Source organism: Amphiura filiformis, chromosome 4 (genome assembly GCF_039555335.1).
Source record: "Amphiura filiformis chromosome 4, Afil_fr2py, whole genome shotgun sequence".
In the NCBI taxonomy this organism is placed as follows: Eukaryota; Metazoa; Echinodermata; class Ophiuroidea; order Amphilepidida; family Amphiuridae; genus Amphiura; species Amphiura filiformis.
Window position 1 is genome coordinate 8,655,150 of NC_092631.1, and position 24,921 is coordinate 8,680,070.

At 36.9% G+C, this 24,921-nt stretch overlaps 1 protein-coding gene across 1 annotated transcript in view; it reads left to right on the top strand.

Moving 5' to 3' along the window:
• Positions 1 to 2,594: 2,594 nt before the first annotated feature.
• The window catches only part of LOC140149668 (insulin receptor substrate 1-B-like), a 138,377-nt gene continuing 116,050 nt past the window's right edge, over positions 2,595 to 24,921 (top strand). Inside the window, exons 1-4 of the mRNA XM_072171747.1 lie at positions 2,595 to 2,681; positions 3,840 to 4,143; positions 5,510 to 5,649; positions 11,031 to 11,173. Coding sequence (XP_072027848.1) covers positions 2,595 to 2,681; positions 3,840 to 4,143; positions 5,510 to 5,649; positions 11,031 to 11,173 — 674 coding nt within the window. The remainder of the gene's footprint in view (positions 2,682 to 3,839; positions 4,144 to 5,509; positions 5,650 to 11,030; positions 11,174 to 24,921) is intronic.

The following is a 24,921-nucleotide window of genomic DNA, read 5'->3' on the forward strand; positions in this document are numbered from 1 at the left end:
AATCTTTTTGATGAAAGTCAATCTTTGACAAGATGTAACTTTGTTACCGTACGGAAAGTGCTGCTGACAAAACGGTAGTCAGTTTTGGCTTTCTTTACTCAAGGGCTTGATGCAGTTTGATGGCAAATTTGAATTCACCTTTTATACAGGTCTATAAAGTGTAGACTATTTTGAGCTGCGTTTGGTAGGAGTCATGTTTTGAATAGTGAGTGAGCATTTTCACACACACCACAAGTATTGGGCCTGATCCAGGGTTCACAGTTTGCTCTCAAATAACCGGGTCCACTTTTTTATGCTGGACCCATTCAGATCCCATTTAGTTGTTGAAATGTGCGGGTCCCAAATTGATTTTTGTGGGTCCAAATTGTACTTATGTACGCCGAATGTATGCCGAATTTGGCACCCAAAACTTACCATTGAAGTCGAGTAAAATTACTGGGTAAAAGACGAATTGCCGCGATCGGCCGACTTTTTCATAAAGAACTACAATTACTACAGTAATAACATGCACTACTTAAAATCATCTAATTATTTGGTTATTTTGTTATATTTGCTCGGTTGAAATATATACAACCATACAACTACTGCAAAAATGTGTTTTCGCGATGTCACCAGGAATTGACCCTGTTTTGTTGACATTATTATTGTATTTGTAACATAATATTTGCACGATCCGAAAAAAAATCGCAAGTCAACCTCTTCCACAGTTCCCCTCATATCGCTGATCTAATATCTGTATATGAAACAGCGATGAGGTGTGTATCATGTTGCAGCGATTTTTGTAATTGTATGTACCGTAATTTATGAATGAAAAGTTGTTAAAAATGTGCTGTGAGCCAATTGAGCTGTGATGATATTTTCTATTTCTTGGATGGGATTTTTTCCGGATCCAAGCACAGCCTGCTGGACCCATTCAGGTTACATAATCTTACTTTTTCCGGGTCCAGTGAGCGTGCTGGACGCGAAAACGCGATAAACTGTGAACCCTGGCCTAATCTGCCCTGGATCAGCCCCAGAGTAAGCTAATTGAGATCAGACAAGTTTGATGAGATATACTTGTAAGTTAGTGTTTGATATATTATCCACCAACTCTAACAAATTGGACAATAAAGTATTTATTACTGGGCAGTGGCCCCCCATTCAATCAGAGTATCAAATGAAATTTAGTTGAGGGTGAAAATTAACAAAGTTAGGGGCAAATGCATGTCACCAGACTTTTCTCAAATTCTGCAGCCAAGTTACAAAGACTTTTTAAAGTACGGCCCAAAAAAAATTGTTTGGTTGCCCTTCCGAGACAAAAATTTGGAGGGTCGGTAGCCTCGGTAGGTTGATCCTTTTTTTTTTTTTCATGGACTCTTCCTCGATTTTTCCTCCATTTTGAAAAGGCTAGTATTGACAAATGCTTTCAAGATCATTTTATGACAAAAAAAAATGTGTGTTTTTGGACTGGATTTAAATGGAAATACTTTTTGTTTTCAATCAAATATGCATGGTTGAACAAATTCATCAGGATTGGTAGAGTAAAAATATGCAAAATAAGTGAATAACAAAAATGAGTGAATAACAAATATAAAAGTCCTTGATTCTGTCAAAATTTAAGGTTTCTTCTATAAAAGTGATTGAACCCCCCCCCCAAAAAAAAAACCCGACCCAAGATTTCCAATTTTCTGGGTCGGTTGGTTGATGGCAACCAAACATATTTTTTTTAGCCTAATGAATAATTTTTCACACAAAGATCCATTTGACTCAAAAGCAATTACATGTAGCTATCACTGCATGATAACTTGTCAAGGACTAATTGCTTCAGAAGTCTAGATATTTGAATTGCTCATCAATAGTTTCACAGTCAATGGCTAGAGTCCCAAGCTATTGTTTTTGGCAGATTACTTGTACTGGTAGTGGTGACAATTTTGCAACATAAATATATTAAATTTCTGTTGATGTTTAAATTTGGATGAAAGTTATTTTGATCATGAGCAGGGACAGGCGATTTGCGCGGAACTTTTTTTCCACGCAATCTCCGCGCAATTGGCTATTTTTTTCTATGGGCAGGGATACATGATTTGCACTGAAATCGGGACTGTAATAAAGTTCCGCGCAATCTCCGCACAATTTGCTATTTTTTCCGCGCAAATCGCCTGTCCCTGGTCATGAGTCAAATGTAATTTAGTATATTTTTAGAGCAAAGGTTAACTATTTTGCACCTGTAGTCAAAAATTTAGTTCAATTTTAGCAACAAAAATGTAGAAGTTTAATTTTAGCAACCTCAAATCCCGCTCCAGCCATATTTTCTTTTCTCGCCTTCTTCATTCTATCTTTAACCTTATTTACTGAATTTTTCAATTTCCTTTTTCGATACCGTATTGCAGGTACAACATGACACTGAAAGAAGACTTGACAGAAGCATTATTGTCACCACATTAATGCTGTTTGGCAGCTGATACACAAAGCGATTATCACCCGCTTCTTCAGTACTGTCTCAAAATACCCAGGGTGCCGCAGCAATCTGCCAGATGAGGTGGCAGTTGTTGTGAAAGCCAAATAGTTACTCGGTCGACAGGAAATAAAGGCCAAGATATTTTCTGTCAATTCCAATGTCATTTGAAAAGGAGAACATCCCAAGCGGAGTTGGTGGAAATATGGCAGATGTCAAGAAATCTGGTTACCTAAAGAAACTAAAGGTAGGGAATATTTCAGCTACACCATTTCTGTGTCGCCTGAACAGTGTTGTCCAGGCGCTTATATAGTACATTAGAAACCACATGTGTGGCTGTAGGTTTTTCTTGTTTTGTTCTCATACATGCATCATGTTGGCTCAATTATTGTGAAATTTGGAAAAATGATTGTTGGTTAGCAATTTGCAAGTCAAAGGTCATGTGCCAAAGGTTAAATGAGGTCAAGATTACTGTAACTTAGTTTTTGGTTCAGCCCTTGGGTCATACAAACTCCTCTAGATCTACATGTATGCCCATGCAATCGTCTGGTTGTTGAGGTTGGCAAAAAAGGGGCTTCCAAGAAATTTCATGTACATTTTAGGACTACTTCTCTCAATATCCAATTGGTTGATAAAAAATGGATGTCTCGCTACCAGTATTCTGGCAGGACCACTGAGTGCATCATGACATTTCAAAAATTAAAACCTGTTGGTGAAGTAAAGTAAAGTAATTGAAGAAAATATTACCGTATTTCGTCGAATAAACGCCCCCGGGGGCGTTACATTTTCCCAAGGGGGCGTTTATTCGAGGTCATTTTTAGCACGACAATTCCCGTTAAAATCATTAGGTAAGCTTAAAAGTCACGCTAAAATGACGAACTATGACCTTTTGACACCGACTTTTGGTTCACTTCCGGGTTCGGATGCAGATTTTCGCCATTTATTGCTGCTATTATTGACCATGTGAGCAACTTGGTAAGCTTACTACACAAGATAGCATGGAAATATCGGAATTTTTTAACATCTTGGTTGAAAAAAGTGGTGGGGGGCGTTTATTTGAGGGGGGCGACTATTCGACGAAATACGGTATGTCTTTATTTTGTTCTTCAACTCATCATGTGAAGAACACAAATCTTGCCACAGTTCTACATTGTTGTAGTAAGAGCCATAACTACTACCCTATCCACAAGCCAACTAATCAATGAGGCCCTATTCAAAGCCTCAGCACCTTCAAACAGTGTTAGAAATATGCCTCAAAATGTTACAGGTCGGAACTGTAACTCTGAAAAGTTACAGTTAAAGTTACCATTATGTGAGCCCTTTAAAAAGTTTCCTGATGATTCACAATTAAATGCAAATAGATATTTTATTTATATATTATTTTGCTATGCTGCTTCCTTTACAGACAATGAGAAAGAAGTTCTTTGTGCTGCGTGGGGAAAGCAGCACCGGTCCTGCCCGTTTGGAATATTACGACAACGAGAAGAAGTTCCGTACTGGAAGTCTGACCAAACGTACAATCTACCTGCGCTCGTGCTTCAATATCAACCGTAAATCGGATGGTAAAAATAAGTGTGCATTAGCACTGTATACGCGGGATGATTGTTTTGCCATGGTAGCGGATGATGAAGAGACATTGAGTGAATGGCTGCAGGCTTTGCTGGAACAGCAGCAAGCTGGGCTAGATGGTGCACCAGTTCCTGCATTTGGTAAGTGTCTATCATCTGAATTGGTGTGTAAATAGGAATACCGTATTGTTTGTAATAAACGCCGGGGGGTTGCATTTTTCCAAAAGGGGGGCGTTTATTGAAGGTGAATTGTCAATGAAAAAAACTTTAAAATCTGGTTAAATTTCCTTATGGTGTTCCTGTAGAAAGGAGGAATTTACGGCTATATGAATACTAGTATTAAGGCGACGCCCATGGAAAATATCATTTTTGTGGTAAATACAAATACCAAAATTACACCCGTAAGCATGGTAAGTGCATCATCAAGCAAGAATCTGGTGAAATTCTACCATAATTAGGCAATGGAATCATGGAAGTGTGAGTCATAATAGGTTTTGTCTTGATGCAATTTAGCGATCGTCACTGACAAGATTGACATGACTGATGCAAGTTTTTAAGCTTACTCACACAATATACATGTAGCATGGAAATGTTTGCATTTTTGTCAATTTTTAATAGAAAAATTGGAGGGGGGCATTTATCAGAGGGGGAGCGTTTATTACAAACAATACGGTAATACTCTGGGAAAATAAAAATTAATTTTTCCAGAGAGGGAAAAACTTTTTTAGAATAAATCAGGGAAAATTTGTGGAATTTTGTTTTTGTGAAATGCTGTGAATCTGTAGGAAATACATAGTATACATGAACACACCCGAATAGATGTACGCCTTTACTCTGTAGGAGTATTCATGTATGTGGGATTGTGGGTGTAGCAATAGCATACATTCTGATATTTTTTAAGCACCAATAAGATTCTTTCTGAAAAACTTCATTGTGGAAGACTCCTTGATGGCTTTAGGGAGTTTGTTCCATTCTCTTAGGCCAGAGACATATGTAGCAAAAGACTTTGTGCAAGCACATCTGAATTGAAATCAGAAAGTGAATGGTGTACATTTATGTATTATAAAAAATGAAAATCATATGTCTAGTTTGCTTCAAACAAAAGGCATATTGATCAGTGAAATTTGCCCTACTCTATTAATTAATATGTTTACATGTTCAGAGTATATCCTAGTTTTCAAAAAATGCCTCATGAGGGGAAGAGAGTGCCAAATGTAAAATTGAGTTACAAACATACCCACCATGGCCAATAATTGTTCATGGCAGAATTTATGCCTTGAAATTTGGTCAAAGTGTTTATAATGTTCTAATGTACGAAAGTGTTTCTAAAATGTAATGTACTTTGCCCTATGTATGTATGCAATTAATCTGTTTTCACATGCTTTGAACATTTTCAAAATGCCTCATAATCCACTTGAACTTGTGATCAATCATGATGGTATGCAGGAGATCATTTGTCTTTTTTAAAGACTATTATTGTTTGTTGTTATTGGTTTTTTTTATGCAGAGCACGTATGGCAAGTTATGGTGAAGCCCAAAGGTTTAGGATCCAGCAAAAATCTGAGTGGCAATTACCGTCTGTGTCTCACATCGACGACCATCAATCTTGTCAAAATGAACTGTGAGAATGAAGATTGGGAATTCTCTGTAAGTCAAATTACGATAAGGATAATGAACTGAGTGCAATGCATTAATCAAGATAATCGCACGCGCCGTGGAGTTATTGCATTTAGCTCGAGAGCCGATAGGCTCGAGAGCTAAATGCAATAACTCCATGGCAAGTGCAATTATCTTGACGAATGCATTTGCACGTGTACATTATCCGTCATACACTTTGAGTGTATTAAAACAATAGGCAATATTAATTGCTGCATTCATTATATTAGTTTTAATATTAGGGAAAATATCTTACATTTTAAAAACACCGTCAGGTCATTGACCAGCTAGGTAAAATTTAACTGGTAAAGAAAATCAATCCCTGTATAAGTTAACTATCAATGGTATCGATTGCGCCATACGTCATACTTTAGTAACTTATTCACGCATGGTTTGTAACCAATTGACTTTATGTTGTGATCATTTAATATCGTGGTTTCGAACACAGAGAGCACTGAACCAGTTCACCTGGAAACGATCAATTTAGATGTCCGACTAGTACTACGGTGAATTGAGATGAGAAAAAAAACCATATCAACTGGACTTTATAGCTCTATAATTTGAACTTAAAAAAATCTACTTATATTAAAACACACGACATTGGGATGTTACAATTTGTTCAGTATTATAAAGCATGATCATGACATTATGCGCTAGTGTGTTTTTCCCGGGCCCGGCCATGTTATTTTAGATATAGGCCTACATGTATTTCATTTATAAAATGCTGAATTTTTTGCAATGGTGTCATCTTGTATAATTATGATCCACCTGTTTTTGGCCCTTTTTAATTAATAGAAGCTCGATTATTCTCATTTGATGTTTGATTTATTTGAGGTCATTTATCATAATTTATGACAATGATATTTGCAAAATAGAACACCGCTTGTAATTATACCATTTTAACACCACAGAATGTATATTCGTACTTTTTGATGGTATATATACCGAACAGACAATTATATAGTTATGTGACCTCTGTGTTAAAGCGCCACCTAACTCTACTATATAGTTATGTGAAAGTAGTATTTCTAGTATTTGAGCGTGCACGTATTATCTAGAATCTATTGTTTAGCGTGCTGGGTTTTAGATAATGCATTGTTTAGCGTGCAGGTTTATATAATTTGGGCTATGAAGGGTAGTTCGCAAAAATAATGCACGGGAGAAGAATACATAACGATGAATAGAAACGGGCACTAGAAGTGTATATATATCAAAGTAAATGTTGGGATGTGTTGCATTTGCAATATATAAACTTCATAAAGCAGCATACCTGTGTAACTGTAGCAAGGGTGAAAATAAGAGAGCTTGAACCAGGGGCCACTTTGGCAAAAAAAGTGGCCCCTGCGTCACCAAGATTTGGAAGAACCAAGGGCCATTTTCAATTACGAAAGGGCCAATAAAAATAAAGATGTGCTGGATGAGTTAAATAAGCACTATTTGCTTGTAATTTGATATTTTTGGTTCACTATCCTGGGGGGCCAGTTTTGTGAGAAAAGTGTCCCCTGGTCAACTAAAATTGAGATGGAACCAGGGGCCATTTCAGAGTTTCTGGGGGCCAAACTGCTCCCGTCTCCCACTTATTTTCACCCCTGAACTGTAGGCAAAGTGTAAATGACCAAGGTGATTATTGTTCATGAAAATCTTGCCCTTTAAAATCTCTCCGAGATCAGCCAGAGGATCTGAAATTTCTCCCATTTCATATTTTGACTAGAAATATCTTGGCATCACCAATTTATACATCGCCAATATTAACACAACTTCACATCTAAGTTGCTTACATACACATTACTGATTATATTTCCATACACTGTAGATATCACAGTTATTTTGATAAGGCTTTAGTAACTGATTATAATTGATCAGCTTTTACCATCTTCAACTCAGAAATTGTCTGTCATAATGACAGAAGTAAAACCCATATAGTATGCAGTTAAGTAATGAGAGATGAATTATGCATGTCCTATGTTGTAAACATGTCAATCTACATGTGTTGAAGCAAAAAAAAAATGTTTCCATTAATGTTAAATTTGCATTCAATGCATTGCATGATTATAAGCGGAATTTTTTTTTTCAAAAGCTTGCGAAGGTGTTGATATCCAATCCAAATAGCTTGGCGATTCTGAAATACTTAGAACACATTTTGAACACTTACATTTATAGTAAAATCTTTATAAAATGCCAGATACTGGCAAATCAAATAGCCAGGCCTAGATTAGGACAGCTAACCATGATAGCAGGGTCAGGACCAAATTACTTGTTTTTAAACCCTTTTTAATGTATATTTCTTTTACTTGCCACTTTCCCATTTTCTAAACACTGAATCCCCCATCCAAGGAAGGTATATCACATTATTAGGAGATTCCTATGCATTCACACAGGGTTCTGACCAAAATTGTACCCTTACATGTATACCACCAACCAATTACCAGTCTTGTATACTACAATGGGCTGCATAATACTAAACCCTAACCCTGAACCTTAACCCTAACCCATAACCTTAACTCTATCCCTGTAACCCATAACAAACCTAACCCTAACAGGTTTGCAGGTTGCGACCCATTGCAAAAAAAGAAAGAAGCATCCTGGCCATATATATCATGGAATTTACCCAAGTCCTGTAGAAGTCCCTGACAAGATCCCGGTTAATGTTACCGGCCAAAATTGCCATTGTCGGGTCACCGCCGTAACCCAGTACAAGTTTCCGGCAGTGCCCAGTACAGACTTTTTTAAGCCTCCAGCATACTTTCCTGCCGCTTGCCGCTGCGGCAAGCGGCAGGGCGTTTCAACCAATGACGAGCCTTTCTTGTGTCTGTTTGTCTGCAATGCGCGTGCGCCACGCCGCTCAGCGGCAAGCGGCAGGGTAGTATGAAACCAGCATTATACTTGGCAAATCTCACGGTATGACCTGGGCGGGGTTGCATTGACAGGCATGTTATATATCAAATCACAGTACTACCCATCATCATCCTGTAAACCCATAGTGTGTACCCACAAACCACTTTCTCCTTCAGAACTACTCGAGTTATCAATACAAGGGTAGTGTCATCCTAAACATCTACCAAAAAGTAATTACCCCCCTTTATTATATGTGATAATAACTCAAAATCTATGCATCAACATTTAAAATAGACTTCTCCGTAGTCCACTTGCCCATTTTGCATACTCTGGCTATTACATTTTAAAGCATAAAACTCAGATTTATATTGATTTGTGTGCAACTGATAGATTTTCACATATGTATCTGATCTTTTCAGTCACCGCACTCCCTCTGTTTGTTAGCTTCCCAAGTGGACTACTGACTTTGCCTTGCGGTTAAGATTTTTAACACAGGACTCTATGGAGAGTTAGGCCAATTTCTGGCCTAACTAAAATTGGCCATGATGTAATGCATCTTTAAATGGATCTGCCTTGTGATTGGTCGCCCATATCTCGCTATGGTTTAAATCTTCCGGGCCCGCGCCATTACCATTAACTACACCGTACACAACTGTCTGTGGTATTTGCAGCGCTTTTGTGTTGACACGAAAGTTAATCTCTCATCAAACATCTAGCGCGTCTTGTACTGTACCATGCTTAGTACTTGTGGTTAATGGACTGATAAACAAGTATGCTTTACAGTGTGTTTTTAGAGAGCAAAGTCCCTGGGCAAAGTTCTGCTTAAAATTCAAAGTCCATAGTCGGATTTTCGGGGTTCGCTATCAATAAACTGGTAGATTCCAAAATCAGAATTGTTCAGTATTAAATTTAAAGTGAGCCATTATAATTATGCAAGATAGTGTTGCATTCAATTACTTTTATTGTCACTAATCATCTGATATTTTTAACTCTTTATGACCATTTTACTATTGAATACTTTAATTTTAATAAACATCAGTTTAATTTTGAGTTCAACAAAATGGGTTCATCATGACTAATAATAACATATTTTTAATAAAATTCGACTATGGCATAGTCTACATTTAAAATTGAAATAGCAAAAGGAAACCCAGTTTTGTTTTGCAAATTTTGATGCCTCATTTGTCTTAATAGCCCAAAATTTGTTGCCATGGTGACCCTTTGAATAAAAAAGACTGTATTCAAAAGTTGACCAGTCATGTAGAGAATGTAATGGTTCACTGACTGGAGTAGCTTTTAAGTGCAACTTTTGAAAATACATCTTTTTCATTCAAGCAGTCACCATGAGAACAAATTTTGAGCTATCCAAACAAATTAATGAGGTATCAAAATTTACAGAATTAACCTGGGTTTGTTTTTGCAATTTCAGTTTTTAAATTTGAATCATAGATTTTAGAGTTTTATATCGTAATAAAGGGGGGGGGGTGGTAATTACTTTTTGGCAGGCATTTATATGGCTTAAAACACCAGTCAAATAATGTATTAAAATACATTTATTTCTCTGACACTTGAATTTTCTCTCTTGTCATCTGCCTTTTTCAAAACAATATTATTTATTAGGTGATTAAATTATATCTCATGAGAAATGATAGTTGTACTTGAGTACACTGCACTTAGCATATTATCAAAACAAGGTCCAGGTCTTTTTTTTTACAAAGCAGTGAATAATTCACTCTGTTTTCATTATGTGAAGATTCATATGCTTTATATAAACAACCTTGATTATGAAACAAAAAAAATTGTGAGAGAGTGGAATGAAGGATACAGCTGAGCAAATTTTGTAGGAAAAGAATTTTCACTTGATAAAACTTATGCTTATGAGAATAATGAAGCTAAGAGAACACATTTGTTTCCAGTAGGTTGACCTAAAAAACTAATAAGATATATTCAAGATCTCTCTCATTTTATTTAATTTAATTTAGAATTTAAGCCAATGATTAAAAAACACATCATACTTATTTCCACTGTGGTACTGATGTGCCCAAGACATAATAGAGTGCAAGATCATACTAGCTAGGCGGTCACCGGTTTGTGAAAACCGAAGAATTCTTGGTTTGGGTGGTAGGTGGAAGATTTCAGTCAGATAAAATGAGAATCTCGCTCCAGTGGTCCTTTCCACTAAATGTCATGAACCTGCGCCAATCTATGGTGATTTGACCCAGGATGACCCAAAAATGACCCATGACATTTTTTTTGTCTCGCATTGGTGGTCGTTCCCACCAAATGACGTGAACCTGCGTTTTCCTTTTGTTACTTAGCCAATGGTGTTAATAAAAGAGACTGGCCATGTAAATCTATGGGGAGTAAGAGAGAAGCCCCCAGGATGGGGTCCCCGGCGTAGTAATCCACTAACAAATGCAAACTTGCTTTGGCTTAGACTGATAGATAGACCAAGCTGAATGCTGATGATGTAATTGTTTTAAACTTTTCTTAGGAATCATTTCTCATGTACCAAATCCCCTGTCTTGCTATTGCAGTTGTCCACCATCAGACGATGTGGCCATTCAGACTGTTTCTTCTTCATGGAAGTTGGCAGACAGGCAGCAACTGGAGCAGGAGAGCTCTGGATGCAGGTGGAAGATACGGTCATAGCACAGAATATACACGAAGCAGCACTCAAGTAAGTTTCTCTTTAGAATAATATGTGAGACACAATCTGGTCCATGGAGGCCAAAGGAGGCATTTTTGAAAATTGAGTTACTATATAATTATTTCTTTAAATACAAACAATTTCGCTATGGGCGAACACTGTGGGCCGGTTTCTTTTTTTCTATGGCTAGTGGTCACTGGTCAGGCTTAAGCCCAAGTCCTATTTACCAGTGCTCACAATTTCACATCGTACATCACCTAGAAAGATAAATCAATAAAATTGATCTACATTGGTACATGTAGGTCAAGCCTGCTGGCTAGGAAGCCTGACCACTAGCCAAGCTTCGAGAGATCGGACCCAAAGGTCTAGCATACTTGGTTCTTATGTATTTCATTGTTTTTTACTCCATATTTTGCCTTTATCTCAATTTCAAATTTGCCGCTATTGGCCTCCATGGACTGGATCGCACCATATATATTGTTCATTTAAGGTCATTTTCACGGTAAAGGGTGTAACTTTGGATTTTTAACATTTTAATCCGTAGTGTTCTAATAAAGCCACAGAATTCCATGATTTTTGGCCACATAAGTCATCTAGTTAGCAGCTACCTTGGGTAGCATAATCAGCTTTGGGAGTTACTGCGTTCAGTTTTAGCAGGCTTAAATGTACTTAATATTGCCATTTTGAAAAACTATAAAAACAGTAACATTTTTGTAAAACCTTGTGTTTTCTTCAGTTAGTTCATGGATAATTTTTCTTATCCTGAAAGTACAGTCATATGTTCAGTAAACACTGCCACATTAGATTTAATTGTGAACAGCCCTGTATTTTTGAGAACCGGACTTCGATTTTTGTCTTTTCGGTGGCTTCATTTTCTGTTAACAATTGTTAACAAACTTTGTGGGTGTAGCTTTGGTTCATAATTCTTGGTTATTTCTTCACTTCTTCTTGATTCATAACAGTTGTTATCTTAACTTGAAATGGGTAACAAAAATTAGTCGATTTGCAAGCTTTTAAATTTTTATAAAATCTTGACTTCAAAGAGCCGTTTTTCCGTTAACTGTTTTGAAGCCTCCGAAACAAACTGTTCAGCAAGCTTGTGCAAATATAAATAAAAGAGCTCATCCAATCTATTTATCAAAATGTAGCAAAGTAGATCCTCAAGTCACATGTTTTTAAATCGTGGAGATATATATCACCGTTTGAAAATGGGACCCAATACAAACTTTCCGTTAACAATTGAAGCCTCCGAAACAAATGAAGCCTCCGAAACAACAATAAGATTAATTATCATCTATGCATATCTAAATTGGTGTGTTTCATACTGATATCTGCATTGTAATTATTACTTGATATGTGCAGAATGTCATAAATTTAAAAAAAAATTGACATTATGGTTAATGTTTGAAAAATATACTGATATCCAAAAAAGCCTGTTTCGGAGGCTTCACATGCAAAAAACACCATACTTAACAAATGGGTGAAAAAATTAACATGTGATAAATCTACAATATCTGCCACATAGAATCATTGATTCAATATACACAAGAAAATAAGAGCTTAGATGATCCCAACACTGTTGTTTTCAAAAAAACTACTTCTGCAATGTTTAACAATTGTTAACATGAAGCCTCAGAAACAAAAAAAATGACTTGCTGTGATAATTTAATTTTTGTCACAACTGAAATTCAATACTTAGAAGCAAAGCATGAAAATTGGTAATTGTGATATTTTTACCTATTTTTTATGTCAACTTGTAGTGGTTAGCCAAATATTTTACTTTTATGATCACCTGTGTTGTTAACTGAAGCCTCCGAAACACACATTGCTTGAATTGCCAATTCTAAAAAATAACTCCAATTTCTGTGAAACTTGGCTGGGAGGTTCCTTTCATCAAGTAGTATTTGTACATGAAGTTAGACATTCAAATTATTTTAGGAACCCAATTAAAACTTAAAAAATATGTTTAAGGTTTGGAAATTTCCATTGTAAATGACACTTGATGTTAAAAATTTTCAAAACTGCAATTACAAACATAGCAAAACATGGTATAAAATTTAACTTATATCTGTTGACTTACTTTGGAATGGGATTTCACATGTATTCCAGCTTTCATGTCATAATTTTCTGAGGTTATGTAAAATACATTTTTTCTTAGATTTTAACCAAAATGTTATGGAAATGTCAAATTTTTTATTAGAAATCAAAAGGTTTAAGCCTTGAAACATTATTTTACTGGAATTTAAGTTGCTTCTATGCATGATTTCAGTAAACAGAAACATATTTAAGTGGTTTGAAATTTTGACCCAAAAAATCAAAAGTTACACCCTTTACTGTGAAAATGACCTTAAATGTTTATTTTGGCCATAATGTATGATCTTATAATGTGAAATTGATTCATTTTCTTTCAGACCTGATTTTTTGGCATTGTATATTATGTTTACAGATTTTCCAATTACACCAAAATGGAATCAGCCTTGCATCAATAGAGCAATTTTGACATTTCACATTGTGTTGTTTGTGCTGTTTGCCATTTGCTGCTTGTTATCCATCGGTGCCAGACCTGAGCTCTGTTAGTTAGGGACAGTCTGTGTGGCTTGGTGGTTGGAGTGTTTGCCGCTGAGTTTTTTGTCTGGTTTGTCTGCCTATGCATGTTTTGTTTCCATTGTGGTTTCATGTTAACTTAGGCTAAAGGTGTGATACACAGTTTTTCTTTTCCCTGTGTGTTGATATAGAATTACGATTTAGCATCATTCATTGGTTTGATCTCGTGATCTGGTTTGTGGTGCTTTAGTGTTTCTGTGTTCCAGTGTGCGATGCGTCACGGGCATCTTCCCTTGTTCATATTATTTAAGCATTTTAAGTAAAGATTAACAGCATTAAAATTTGGTAGAAATCGTACATTAGGCAAAAAAAAAAAAAGTTCGTCTCATAGCTTGCACGCGCGTTTGTAAAATCCCACGATTTGACAAAAAACAAATGCGGAAATTTTTTTTATTTCAAAAAAAAAATTTTTTTTAGTTTTTTCCAGAAAAAATCGGCGAAAATCAGACTTTTTTCTCAAAATACCATGAAAAAAAGTCGGAATAAAAAAAAAAGAAAAAAAAAAGAAGAAAATCGATTTCGCATTTGTTTTAAATTTCTCGTGAGCTTTGAGACAAACCTTTTTTTTTTTTTTTTTTTTGGCCTTACGGCTTCAAGAGAGGTGTTCAGATCAGGTGTTAGTTGTAAAATAATAGCGATTTTTTTTTCTTCAGTCAGTAGCAATATCCTATTTCATAACATGTAAAAGCAGAAAGATTATTTCATACTTGCAGGTACATGTAGGTTACAATGAACATAGGCTCACTAGCAAAGCGAGAACTATGTGCTCAACATGATAAATATGTAATCATTTTTTCATGGCAGTGAAATGATGCCACTTGCACCCACATCTCATATGCACAGTTTATCCCTTACATACCCTGTGTCTTGAATATCTATATAGCCCACCAACCATGTGCTTATAAGAGGCTAGGAAATATTTCCTAATATCTCATACCCTAGTTTGTATGCCTTTATCTAATCTTGCCCAACATCAGGGGTGCAAATTGTGATTTCTTCCTCAGGAGCAAGGTTTTTAGGCTCAAGATTTCCTCAATCATACCATGCATAAAATAGCTTTATTCTGCACTTCAAAAGATGAGAATGTTAACATAGCGTGTATTTTTAGAGCGACTGTATGTTAGGTCTTTGAGCTTCCAAAAAAGTCTTTACGATGACAATGTGCGCGCGTAGCGCGCAAAAATTTGGTATTTTACACTCAGTTGGGGTCAATTTTGGTCGGACAGAAGCTCCTTTCCCCTTTTATTTTCCTTTACCCTATTCCTCTGTCATTTTTCAGAGGAGCACAACTAGTTTAGTGCTTTATGGTTCTTCTTTTTAAATTTCCTCAATGATTTTCCAGTTTGTCCTCTTCTCAGTGGCATTAGTATTGATACACTGAATTCCTTCATGACTTTTGTTCCCATAAAATCCTCATTGCTGCCTCTCTATAAATTTCCTCAGATATGATTGCCGCCTCTAAATTTTCTGTTTCCACCTGTCTTCATCCAACTTCTTTTTTTCCTGTTAAATTACATTGAATACCTCCTATGGATGAATTGTAAATTTCCTCATATTATCCCATTTCCATATTCTAACACCAACACCTTCCTCTTTTTTGCTCTTATTTCTTGAACAATAATGTGAATTCCTCCAAATTTTGCACAACCAGTGTCTTTAAAGATTTCCTCTCTTCATTTCAGTAGCTTCACTTCCTCACAGCCCTCGCCTATTATCTTGTACCTCACTCTTCTTCTTTTTCATTCCTCTTTTCCCTCTTCCTCTTCTCTTTTCTTCGCTCTCCCTCCTTTTTCCTCTCTTTCTTTTTTTCTTCCCATGCCATTATTTCCTCAATTTTGACTCTCATTTCCTAGGAGCGGTGCTCCCCGCTCCCACACAATTTGCATCCCTGCCCAACATGACAACTTACTATTACCACTTAACCTAGCCAAGAGTCTGTCCAGCGTAGGAATTTTTTTGCTTTTTTTAGAAACATGTTTTTAATTGGCTTATAGCCATCACATGCTGACAATACACATAACTGATTGGTTAATCAAAACTAGCAGGTCGAGGTCAGGCCTCATCACAAAAGGCCTCATCATTCTGTATAGAAAACTGTGTAGCATGTTATTTACTTCAGATAAAGTTCAATATACCTACATTGCACAAAACTAAGTCCATTATCTATAGTTAATTGAATGTTTATTGACTCTTGTAATAACCCATGTGTATAAACCTGTATAATATTGACAAAGACAAATATCCCTGACACCCTGACCCTGACAAAAGCTAGCAATGAGTTAATAAAAATTCCTTTAAAAAAGGAATGGGCACCCAGTGTAAGCTTGGTCGTGATGTGGTGAATTTCATGGTCTTTATATTTGGTATTATTATCTCTTGCAAACCTGGTGACACCTCATTACAGAAATCAGACCTGTTGATAGGTTGTAAGAGGGGATAGCCTTTTCCAGGCACGAATTGGGCCATATATAAAGAAAGTTTTGCTACTTGCATAGCATAATAAAAACCTAAATGCAAAATGAGATCCTGTAGGTGGCGCCCGAGGTGGCTTAAAAAACTAAATGCAAAATGAGCTTTTTAAAAAATATTGTTTTCCAGAGTCAAGACGCAGGTATCATTATTAAGCCTCATCACTTATTTATTGTCGAATAAGTGCAGAGTAGGTTAGATATAAATATTAAATGTTAGATCAAAGTACATGTACTATACACTTGATCCGTGAACTTGTCTTTTTTAAAGACAAATTCTTGTCAGCATTACTTTCAATATTACTTTCAATAATAGTTATTCGAGGAAGTCTTAATTGATCTGATTTTACATATTTTCATTCATACCGTACTGTATTTTCAAAACTTTAACTTAAGCCAGTATCATCTTCGGGTAAAGATATTTAAATTTGATTTGAAGCAAAAGCAACATCTATCAATTTGTTTCATTTTGCAGTTGGTCAATCCTGCCCCACATATGTGACCGGTTCTGACGAAACCAGGAACAAGTCACATTTTTGACATTTCATAATTTGAATAAAAATTTTATAAATAGCATCAATACTTCACAAGATATGGATCCTTTTGTAAATGGTACCTTGACATTTTTGACAAATTGATATTTTGAGTAATGGGCCAATTAGTTTCCTGCCTTACACAGGATTGAATAGGGATTATCATTGTTCAACTGTTAATTATTGATTAAATAAACCTCATTTTAATAAGTACATTCAAGGGTTTGAAAGTCCACTTCCAGTACCACAGTCAAATACCATGAAATTAAGAATTCCAAAATTTGATTTTTTTAATGGGAATTTCATCTAAGGCTATGATAACTCTACCTTGTTTTGTTGGAGCTGGTCACATATATGTAATGCATTGTTGAACATTTTGTGTGTCTTTAATTTTGTGGTGGCTGATTTTGCGAAAACAGAACCTCGCGAAAAATAAATCTATTCTGACAGTGACAGTTTGAAAAATCTTTCACAGTTGTAACATCATGATTGTGTGATCAGCCATAATGTACATGTAGGATCTTATAATATGAAATTGATTAATTTTTTTCAAACCTGTGTTTCTCAGGTCAACAGAACAATTTTGTCATGTCATAATTATGGCATTAAGTCCCCCATACATGTAAAACTCCATCAGGGGTAGTGCTAGAACAAAACTTGCAGAAAATAAGAAAGTAGTGGGTCCGTAGTAGAGTTTGGTGAGTCCGAGTTACACAAATGCAGCATAAATAGTATGTCTGCGGTAGCGCTGGATTGAAAAACTGGGGGTCTGCAGGAACCCCTGAACTTGCAGAAAATTTAACAATAGGGGTCCGAAGTGTATTTTGGTGAGTCCGGGACCCCCGAATGCAGCCTAGCGCTTACTCCATAAATGACCAAAATAGCCAGTGGGGTTTCTTTTGCTTTATCTTGTTAAATTTGCTGTTTAGAATGGACAGAAACCCTACAGGACAATTATTATTATCACTCATGAATATACAAAGTTTCTTGTCATTTGATTTGCCAATTACTATTAATTATTTCTGCTATTTTTAGCGGTCAGCTGCAAAAGGACAAATGCACTCGGCACCAGTGCAATAGTCATTTTTCTATTGTGTTTCCTTGTCTCCGTATGGGGTTAATCATACATTATGGCTTCAGTCTATAGTTCTGAAGCCATTCATTTAATGAGTATAGTGTCTGAATCACATGTTGAAAATGGATAGGAATGAAGCTATTCAATCATGCCCGAGTTCAAGCAACTAATTTCAGATCTGCCAACTGTTCTGCATTTCGCTGGACAGGCTCGCATTCCGAAGTTAAAAACCCCGACAATGCGGGACGTCCGCATTCCCGCCCATTCCCGCTGGTTAATGTCAGCTTTAACCAGCTTTAACAGGCACACAAAGCTTCAGCAGATTCTTTCAGAAAGAGGGTCACAAAGTCATAACCGCTGAAGTGATTAGAACATAAAAAATCATGATACTAATAATTTTAATGCATGAATGTCACTGAGCACATGAGTACATTGCCCACTTTTTCAGAAATTGAATGAATTTCAGCATTATATAATCCTTGGTTTTGAAGGCTCAGATACCATTTCTTAACCCATCTACAAGTGCCAAAACCCATCAGCTCCTAGACCCCACCTGTTCACCTTTGCGTGTTACAGTGTCCCTCCTTCTGACTTTCAGGGTTTGGCAGGTCTGTAATTTGGGCTGGCAGCAAACATTTTAGTCCTACTAACATGCCTATACTCCAAACTGAACATTGCTATCTTCAGTAGATAGCAGAGCAAATACATATGTAGTGTTTCAGGGCATTATCCGCATATTTGACTCAATCTGACCCAGCCATGTGGCCCATGTCAAAGGTGGCAATTGAGAAATCAAGATACAGGATGCAGCAAAAATAATAAAATGCACCTATTGGATAATTGGCATTGCAAAAGCTTGTAACTTTGAAAGGAGTATGTGCATGGATACATACTGAATAACCATGGAACCACAATGACAGTGGGCAGTCCCTGATCGGATGTGCTGCTAAATAGAGGTGCTGAACAGCATAAAAATACAAGGATAAAGTCCAGAGTTAGAGTGTTACATATCCTGTGTCAATGTCAAATGTCAATGGTGTGGTGATTTACATGTAGTGTCAATTCAAATGTTTCCTTGGTTATGCAATGTCAAATCAAGCGGGTGCTGGTGTGTAGGGGTGTCGGGGTGTGGGTGCGTGGGTGTTTTATTTTACTGTTTTGATCATTTCAATATTAGTAATATTTGAATCAAAAGTATATGACCCTTGATTAGGATCAATATGCACACTTTTTTCACTATCCCTACATTAAAACTTTAAAACATAGTGGTTTTAACTTTTACCTGTTCTCAATAGGACAAGGGCAGGAATGTGGGAGCACAGTTCTATAAAAAAAAAAAAAAAAAAGAGGTGTGGCAGAAATAAATGACTCAGGGAAAAAAAAGTTCATTTTGGCATTTGCAAGGGCAGCCAGGCAATTCTGCTAGGGCACCAAGGCAATCACATGCTAAAGAATGCATCCAAAGTTACACATTTTGAGGGGCACCGAGGCAAAGGCAGGCACCCAAAGCAATTTGGTACCTCCAGTTATTTTTCCGTGGATGACTTATAAAATAAATATCAACAAATAATAATTTGTATAAAACATCCATGTGATTGTTTTATCTGCTTCAATTTGTTTTTGTGGAAACATTGTATGGGGTACCTACCTACATTTAGTTTGATATTAAAAAAAAACAAGCCCTCTATTTACAGCGACTGGTTTCACATGATTGACAAATAATCCTGTGAATTGGAGATGCATCTCCAGTGTATAAAAGATACAAATAAAGTACTTGACAGCACAAGATTGCATTATCATCATGCATGCGACAGAAAGAGGTTTCTGCGGTAAAAACATGATGGTTGCCTGGCATGCATGCTGCTCTGGTTTGATGAGAAACATGTGTGCTTCTGAACACTAGCCTGCTGATTACCCACCCACCATGGTAATGTCTTAATATTTGAAGCCATATAATTGACGATCTTTGAAAATGAAATTTGTTAATTGTTTTTTTTTCAAACCTGATTTTTTAGTATTTTGGTAATTGTCCACCATAGAGATGTACTTTAAATGACCAAATTGCAAGTGGGTTATTATTTTTATTTCATTATTTTGGCTGAAAATGGACAGCTAAAATGTTATTTCATAAGCTTTTGGTAAAGAATGATAAAATTAAGATTCGAAAATGGAAATCGTACATTATGGCTTTTAATTAAGAGGCCAGTGGGGTCATTCATACATTGTATCCCTATGTATCCAGCATTTTGTCTTTCTGCATCAGTTATTTCAACCACACACTAAAAAATTAAATCGCATGATATGTGTACATGACATAATTAGGTTGAGTTCTAATCCCGGTCCTAATAATATGCACACTATGGCTACTAATTAGTGTGAAAATGTAGATATTAAAATAGCTTGAGGAAGATTTTGACATTCCAACCAAATTCAACATTTTAGATTCCATCCAACAATTTTCATGAAAACAACCAAACAAACAAAAAAAACACAAAAAAACCCAAAACAAAACAAACAAAAACAGTGTGGAAGACTAGATGCCACAGTAATGTGTTTTACCAAACACGAATATCTATGCCCGTGACCACACCTAACCCCCTTCCCCTATTCACAAACGAAAACTTGGTGAGCACCATGTGAAAGCACTTGTTTTAATCTTTCATTTGATATACATGTAATGCTCATAACACTGGACTGGCCCACACTCTCTCTAATACCCTACCAAGCCTTCACTCTCTTTTATACCCCCATCAGACCATCACTCTCCCTAAAACACCACCAGACTGGACCACACTCTCTCTTATACCCCATCAGACCCTCGCTCTCTCTTATACTCCACCAGACCATCACTCTCTCTGAAACACCACAAGACTGGACCACACTCTCTCTAAAACACCACTAGACTGGACCACACTCTCTCTAATACCCCACTAGACCCTCACTCTCTCTTGTACTCCACCAGACACTCGCTCTAAAACACCACCAGACTGGCATGCACTCTCTCTAATACCCTACCAAGCCTTCACTCTCTCTTATACCCCATCAGACCCTCACTCTCTCTAAAACACCACCAGACTGGACCACACTCTCTCTAATACCCCACCCCTTAACCAACCACACCCCTTGTCCCATCATGACAACCTTTTGAGGTGGTCCAAGGAACCAAAATCAAAATGCCTACACATTCCCTTTTAAGGGAGTTTTTTTCAAGTGATCAGTTTCATTGACGTACGATTCAGATCTTTATCATTGCAAACACAGGTAGATAACAAAATACTACCTATTGCGCTACACCGTGTTAATAGGTCGTACCTATTTTGCTTTTAAAAGCTTTTGAACTTTGACCTCTGGGTTTGCGGCTACCACAGAATACATCTAGGGTCATGGATCATCATTGTACCAAGTATGAACACTGAGGGCGCTGTAGTGCTTGAGCTAGGGCTGTTTGAAATTTTACACATCTATATAATAATACTGGTAGTCTGTGACTCTGTGCCTCTGTCTGTGCCTCTGTCTGTCTGTCTGTCCGCCTATTTTCTCGGAGACTAGGGGTCGTACGTTCCTCAAACTTGGTGGGTGGGTGCAGCTTGACCCCATACAGAACAAGTTTGTATTTGTTAGTGGGTCAAGGTCACCTAAGGTCATCCAGGGGTCAAATTAGTAAAAACTGTTTTTCTCAGAGACTGGGGTCGTACGTTCCTCAAACTTGACGGGTGGGTGCGTCTTGACCCAGGACAGAACAAGTTTGTATTGGTTAGTGGGTCAAGGTCACCAGAGGTCATCTAGGGGTCAAATTAGTAAAAACTGTCATATGGGCATGCAACTTGGTGGGTAGGTGCATCTTGACTTAAGACGGAACAAGTTTGTATTGGTTAGTTGGTCAAGGTCACCCAGGGGTCATCTGAGGTCAAATTAGTAAAAACTGTCGTATGGGCATGAAACTTGGTGGGTACAGTCAACATTTAGAGTCAAATTTTTGGACGGTCATTATGGGGTCATCCGGGGTCATCTGATGTCAAAATAGTAAAAAATGTTGTATGGGCATGAAACTTGGTGGGTACCGTCAACTTTTAGAGTCAAATTTTTGGACGGTCATTTTGGGGTCATCCAAGGTCAAATTACTAAAACTGTTGTATGGGCATGAAACGTGGTGGGTACAGTCAACATTTAGAGCCAAATTTTGGAAGGTCATTTCGAGGTCACAAGGGGTCATCTGAGGTCAAATGAGTAAAAACTGTCCTATGCGCATGAAACTTGGTGGGTACAGTCACCATCAGCCAGGTAATCGCGACAGCCGAGAACCGCCAAATACGGGTAACCGCCTAGTTGCTCCTTGTAGCTCATGACCCTTGCCCTCTGGGGTCGATGTTACCTCAAAAAATATCCAAGTGTCATGGTCCATCATTGTATCAAGTATGAACCCTGAGGGCGCTATAGTTCTTCAGCTAAAGCTGTTTTAAAAGTTTACACATATTGCTTCCTGTAGCCTATGACCTTTGACCTCTGGGGTAGTGGCTCCCATAGGTTACGTCTAGGGGTCATGGGCCATCATTGTACCAACTATAAACCCTGAGGGCGCTGTAGTTTTCGAGCTAGAGCTGTTTGAAATTTTTCACATATTGGCCCCTGTAGCCCGTGACCTTTGACCTCTGGGGTCGAGACTACCCTCCGAAATTTCCTGGGGTCATGGGCCATCACTATACCAAGTATGGGCCCCGAGGCTACTTTAGTTCTTGAGCTAGAGGAGTGCAAAGGCGTGGTCTTAAGAAGGAGAAGGAGAAGGCGAAGGCGAAGGCGAAGAAGTCGAAGACTAAACACAACAAATACAATATCTATGCCCGTTGCACGGGCATAGATAATTTTGGATTTCCAAAATAAAATTGCAAATTACATGTAGGAGCTAAATTGTGTCAAATCATGTAACTAGATTTCAACATTTACAAATTTTGCTGCTGGATTTTAAAATGAAAATGCAAATGAGATGGCAATCAAAATCTTACACAGGTCAGGCATTGAAACTGACCACCGAATTGGCAGTTTCCCATGTTTTGGAGGGCAAAATATGACCTCTCTGAGTTCAGTGTGAATCTGCATTAAAAAAAAAAAGGGGGGGGGGGTTAGTGGGGGTTTAGGTTGATGCATTTTTGAGGGATATTGGTGTATTTCTTCCCATGTTAATGCAATTTTAATTGTTGTAAAAGATGCAAGTGCCTTGTGTGGATTTTAAATGGAATAACCCATAATCTGCCAGAAACATGTCAAAAATATCTGCTCAGGGAATGATATCTAGAGACACATGATCTCAAAATACAACAAACTATGCATGTACTTGTATGCCTGTCCGGAGTTCCTGCTTGCTTGTAAAACAACATTTAAAAGTTGTACTAAAGTGGAATGAGTTTGTTCAATATTTGTTGTCGGAAATTAAAGAAAAACATGCCTTATTTACAAAGTGGGCACAGCCATGTTTAGGGATGTGAAAGAAGCTACCCAAGGCGTGGGCATCTTAAATTTGCTTTCATGATTGAAAATGAATATTACATGCAGTGCTGTACGGTACGACCATTTTAGTCGCATTGGTAACTAGATTTTTTCTGATGGGACATAAGACCTTCAATTCCAGCAATTAGAATAGGCTAGGTCAAAAGTTTTGATTGTTTTTTAAGTACTCAACATGGCGTCAAAGTCAAAAAAGAACTTTTTTGATGAAGTTTTGGGGAACAAAGAGAAAAAATATGAAACAACAAAATCAGGGAATTCAACTGCTATGATACTATAATACTATAGTACTAGTGGTGTTATGTAAGGTCATGGAACTGGAATTGAAAGCAAGCCTAAAAAACTTAAAATTGAATGTAGATTCAAACCATTGTGACAGAATGACTTTGAGCGGTTTGAATACAATGAGTTAGCGCCTCAGTTGTTTTACTTCGGATCAAAATTTATAAAGTTAGGGGCCATTGGCTCCTCAATCAGTTTTTGCACCATACAGCACTGAATACATGCAAACAGTACATTAGTATATGATTGTTGCACAAAAAGCAAAATTTATTCAACAATTCATGGGGGCATTAATATTCTGTGACAAAAAACTAAGGAGAAAAAGGAGGGAGGTTGAACAAAAACGTTGGGTAGCTTCCAGGTAGAACTTCGCACATGTTGTTCCATGAAAGATTTAAATTAAATCTAAGGGATTTAAAATATTTTTTTAAGGATTTAAAATTTAGATCTTTCAAATGTAAATTGTAATCCACAATCAGATTGATCACTACCACAGTCCTTAGGGATTTATTTTAAATCCTGTGAAATAAGAATGTATCTAGCTTAACCCATGTGTATATCTCATGTTGGAGGCTTGTGTGTACATGTATCTGAACGAAGTAGAGCTATAAAGGGGGATGTTATTTTCTTCGGAAGGGGGATCATAAATATGTCAGTGATAGGAGTAAATTTGTTTATGACCCTCTTACGCCCTCCCTTCCACGCACATGCCCAAAACAAATGTGTGCGCTTTATGGAAAGAAGTGCTTTAACTAATTAACGAAAGCATGTGCATCGCACAAAAATTTTGAAATAAAAAGATTGTGTAAAAATTGTGATGGAAAGTGTAAAGAATGCACACGGAGTGAGCCCAAAATATTTAATACTCAAGTTCTTATTAATTTTATAACCCCCGTATTTTGGTGTAAAAAAGTATGACTCCTTCTATTTTTTGTATGTTACATAAAAATGTTAATTCCGAAGAAAATGCAATATACAGTGATTTAAATACGGTAATCAAAAAGTTACTAGTAAGTTGTGCTAAGATATCTCAACAGATTACTCCCATTCCACACATGTTGTCAGGCCGGCCTTCATAATTATTCACATCATGTTGTCATATCAGCTTTGTAAAGATGTCATATTGCTGTACGTGGAATTCAAGATGAAATGTGCTGTGATCAAGCAAAATCAGTTTGAAATAGGCTCAAATCAAATTCCACATTTTTAAAAGTATGAATTTATTTGCCTGATTTCATGGAAAATCATCTGTTTTTAGAAAGTGATTTCAATGTTTAGTCATCGCAAAAAGAGGAATTACATAAGAAATGCTGACAT